At 38.3% G+C, this 5,000-nt stretch overlaps 2 protein-coding genes across 4 annotated transcripts in view; one reads left to right on the forward strand and one right to left on the reverse strand.

Annotated features, from left to right (window-relative positions):
* LOC119572385 overlaps positions 1–5,000 on the reverse strand; it is a 55,625-nt gene that overhangs the window by 27,429 nt on the left and 23,196 nt on the right. The window lies entirely within an intron of this gene.
* LOC119572384 (5'-3' exonuclease PLD3-like) overlaps positions 2,746–5,000 on the forward strand; it is a 46,797-nt gene continuing 44,542 nt past the window's right edge. Inside the window, exon 1 of the mRNA XM_037919482.1 lies at positions 2,746–2,901. Coding sequence (XP_037775410.1) covers positions 2,761–2,901 — 141 coding nt within the window. The 5' untranslated portion in view covers positions 2,746–2,760. The remainder of the gene's footprint in view (positions 2,902–5,000) is intronic.

Consider the following 5,000-nt stretch of genomic DNA (forward strand, 5'->3'; position numbering starts at 1 on the left):
GTGTGTACGTGATATCCGTGCTCACGTAACCGAGGATCTACCCCTGTTGTGTCACTTTATACTGAAAACATGATGTATCCAGTGATTCTTTGTTTACTTTTTGGTGCATAATTCCTTGTACACAGTTCAGAGGTTGAGGTATATAGCTGAGCATATATTTCGGTATTACAATGGTGTTTTGTGTTATCGCTTGAATAAGTCATACCAGTCCGGGATATTAAAAAAAAAGAACAAAAGTGGCGGATTTAGAGAATTGATCATAATCCCTCCAACCAGTGGTGCAATGACTAGGATATCCTGTGAATGCATATTACTTTCCGTCTGTCCCCAGGTATGTTTTGTAATGTGGAGAAAGGAGGCAGTGGCTGGTCATAGCTTGAGTGGCAACGTGCATCAGCAGAAAGTGGTTTGTTTGATAGTTTAAGTGCAGTGATAAATTTAGTGATACGTTCTATGCATATGCGTCATACTTGAAAAGACCTCGTGAAGTGAGTTTGTCATGCCTCGCCCACACCAGATGACGTGTTTGGGTATTGTGCTTCGTATTCGGTTGCGGTTATAAGACCCTACTGTTAGTCTGCTTGACGATTGGGCTTGTTAAAGTTGTTACTGAATGAATGCTTACATTTGAGAAGCGAGTATTGTTTGTATTGCATAATTTTCTTTAATTTAGTGGTGTCATACTATATTAAAGTAGTTACGTTGGTGGAAGAATTAATCTGACTAGGTCTTAATCAGTTGTTTTTGCTAGTTTGATCATGCCTTCTATAAATTTAATAGAATTGGTAAAACAGGCTAAAGAAGCAGGTTTTACCCCTGCTGATATAAATTTCTTGGTTGCAAATGAGGAAAAAAGGTATATGAAGGAAGTTGAAAAGGAAGAAAGGCAGAAAGAGAAACCTAAAGAGGCTAGAACTTGAGGCAACTGAAGTAGAAAAGAAAAGAGATAGACAGACTATTGAGGCAGAAAAACAAAGGCCTCATGAATTAGCTCTAGTTAACCTAAAGTTAGAAAGTAGGGAGCCTAACCAGAGTAATAATTATCCAGGATTGAGATTACCTCACTTCCAAAATGGGAAAGACAAGATTGATAATTTTCTCAGGCGTTTTGAAAGGATGGCTAACCTACTGGAATGGGATTACAGTAACTGTCTTGTCTATCTAGGTTCTTTGCTTTGTGGCAAAGCTCTTGATTTTACGTATGCTTACCTGACGAAATACTGTGCGACTATGAAAAGCTAAAGGCAGCGCTTTTGAAAGTATTCTGTTGGTGTTGATTACTACAGAAAGAGATTTAGGGAACGTAAAGTAAGGGAGAATGAGATCTATGTTTAACTTTTACCCAGAATGAGACAATATTTATATCACTGGTGTAGGACTAGTGTGTGTGGATTCCTTGTCAAAGACCAGTTGTTAAATAATTGTCATATGATTCGAGGATCTTCCTAAAAGAACGCCCTTTTGCTAATATTATAGATAAGTAGATATTATATTATAGATATATGGCTTAACCTGATACGTACAGATCTGCTTATCGGAGTACAAGAGACTATAACATCTTACAGATCAATGTTGATCTTGAGGACTTCCATACTAAATCAAGTATTAAATGTCATAACTGTCGCAAAGCTGGGCATATTCGACCTAACTGCCCGGAGTTTAATGCCGCTACTAAACACAGGCTGTCAAGTAAACTCAATAATGATTTAGAATCTGATGTTGCTCCTGAAACAGGCATAACAGATATTGGTACTGTTAAGGATTCACTCATTCCACCTAACATCAAAAGAGGTAAACGTGTTAAATTGTATGACTATCTTGGCTTTGACAATGATTCCACCTTATCTGGTCACTTCTCACATAGAAAAACTGCCAGGTGCAGGTGCTGATATAAAGAGATATTGTCAATCATGTCATATTTGCCAGAAGTCGCACCCTTAGGGTAATGTACATAAATCTCCTTTGGTGTCCATGCCAATAATTGGTGAATCGTTCTTGAGAACTGACACTCTCCAGTCGAGGACACAAATATATTTTGACCCTTTACTGATTATGCTACACGTTTTCCAGAGGCAGTTCCATTAGAAAACATAGACATGTTACAGTTACAGAATCTCAAGTCGAGATCTTTTCAAGGGTCGGTATTTCAAAAGAGATTCATAGTGACAGAGGGACCTAATTCAAGTCAGATTTGATGGGCGAGATAAATCGTCTGTTATCCATCAAGGTAATTTTACAAGTCCTTGTCGTGCATGTTGTAACGGCTGTGTTGAGTCTTGAAGGCTTTGTTAAAGAAATTCTGTCAAGATAATCCGTGTGACTGGGATAAATACCTGCCTTCAGTTCTGGTGCTTACAGAGGAATTCCCAATGATACACTCAAATTTTCTCCACTTGAATTATTGTGTGGGAGATGGGTTTGGAGCCCGATGTCGATTCTCCATGACATGTGGACTAAAGATGAACTAGATGAAGAACTAAAGAACACTTATCAATATGTCTTTGACTTAAGATCTACATTAGAAAATTCTGCCAAACTAGCATCAGCAAAGCATAGGAGTCATTTTGATAAAGAAGCCAAATCCAGCGTACTTTCTGGTGATGAAGTATTAGTCTTGTATCCTTCTTCACACAACAAACTCAAAACGGAATGGTCTTTACACTGTGTCGAAGGGACTTGAGGATTGAGTGGATTATTTGATTACGATTTGTCGCAAAGTTAAGCTTTGCCATATTAACATGTTGAAGGAGTGTGTCAGGCATGAAGAGAAATCTATTGTTGAGGATTCAAGTTTGTGCCGATGCTGTTTGTGATACTACAGTGCCAGATGAAGCTGTTGATAACAAATTTAACATTAATCCACAGTTCTCTTCAGAACGGGCAACTGACCTGAATAAATTGGTAAGTAAATTTCGAGATGTCTTTTCAGATAACCCTCGTCGAACTGATACCATCCCTTATGACTACTGATATCCCTGTAATCGTAGACCTTATCCCGTGCCTCATCATCTGCATAGATATTATGAGAATTAAGTCGATCGTATGCTCAAACTAGTGTTGCAGAGCTGATGTCTCTTATCGATGAAGCACTTAGTAATTTTGTATCTTACAGAACTTTAATTGAGCAAAAGGTATTAGTAAAGTCCTCTCTTTCAAAATTCTAGATATTTAACAGCTTTTGCTACAAGCATAGGCTTATACAATTTACTAGAATGCACCTCTTTCAAGATAAGATAAGATAGCTACAAAGATATCCTCCTCGACAGAAACAACTGAGGTGCTCCGATACAACCTTTACAGGATATGCATTCCGAACTTTTCATATATAGTAGCTCCTGTTAATGTACTGCTGCTGAGGAAGTTTATTACTAATAATCTACAGTGGACTAATGAAACAAAAGGAAAAGATTAATCTATCGAAAGAGAAATTAGCCAGTATATCATTTCTGGTTCTACCGGACTATTCCGAACCCTTTTTCCTAAGAACTGATGCTTATTACAAGGTCATAATGATGTGTTGATGCCTATTGCTTATGCTAATGGGACTTTGCTGGAACGCGAGAAGAATTATGCTGTAATAGAAAGGGATTAAGTTGTGTGGGCTATTGAAAACTTCAATTATTATCTCTATGACAAAGAATTTGTTCTGCAAACAGATCAACAACTTTTGTCTTACCTAATATGGAATATGAAGCATAGTAACGGGTAATTAATGCGTTGATCTTTTTCTCTACAGGCCATATTCTTTCTCCACAGACTACATTAAAGCTGAATGTAATATAGGTACTGACGTTTTGAGCCGTTGCGCTCCCAAGTGAAACCACACCACCTAAAATCCCTTGATAAAAAAAAATACATACATACATATATATATATATATATATATATATATATATATATATATATATATATATATATATATATATATCCATCCATTTGGCACTGCTAATCCCCGTTAAGCCGGAGATCAAGAAGATTCCCTTCCAAACAGCGCCGCCGACATCATGCAAACAAAAGACGAAAGCGAGGCGCCTGTCATCACCTGATCTTTAATCTCAAGAACAAACAATCCAGATTCAGAAAATAGATCGTTAGAGGCAAGGACTTCAGTCAACACATCAAATGTTCGTTTACTCGTGAATTTCTGAAATGTCTCGTTACTGAAGACCTGTTTACGCGTGTCGTTTGTGATGGTGGGTCGCCCGTCCCTTGACATATATCTCGGATCTGCTTGCATGAATAGATATGACCACGTATGTCTGTATGTATTTATATAATCTCTCTCTCTCTCTCTCTCTCTCTCTCTCTCTCTCTCTCTCTCTCTCTCTCTATATATATATATATATATATATATATATATATATATATATATATATATATATATATACACATACACACACATACATACACAACATTTTTCTGTCTCTTTCTTATTCTCTCTCTCTCTCTCTCTCTCTGTTTAGCTATTTATTTATCTATATGTTTTTATCTCTCTCTATTCCTCTCAATCTATCTATATATGTATGTGTGTGTGTGTGTGTTCGTGCATGTGTATTCACATTTGTGTATCTACGCATAGCATCCTCTCTCACCTGCACCGCCACAGCGACGTCCCGTATTCCTAGATCTGATCACTCAAGCGTCTCGAGAGAAAAAGTCCCACGGCCCGATTCGAGCTCATCTTCCGTCTCCTCGACCTAGTAACATGGATTCCAGCATCGTTCCCTCTTTACCCTCTTTATCGCCCTCTTAGGCCCCTCCCTCCTCTCGTTGCTTGTCTGTCACTCCCTTCGTTTATCGTCTTTCGCCTTTTCATCACTTTTTCCTCCCTCTCTCCCCTGGATGTCCCCCCTGTCATCTATCACCCGCGCGTTCCCTGCCGACCTTAACCTCTATGACTCTAGGCGTGGCCATGTTTATTTATAAGGTCGTTGCATTGCCATTAATTCTGCAACATTTGGCAAGCTCATGTTCGGGATATCAATAAGCAACAAGTGACA

This window comes from Penaeus monodon, chromosome 4 (genome assembly GCF_015228065.2).
Source record: "Penaeus monodon isolate SGIC_2016 chromosome 4, NSTDA_Pmon_1, whole genome shotgun sequence".
NCBI classification, from domain to species: domain Eukaryota; kingdom Metazoa; phylum Arthropoda; class Malacostraca; order Decapoda; family Penaeidae; genus Penaeus; species Penaeus monodon.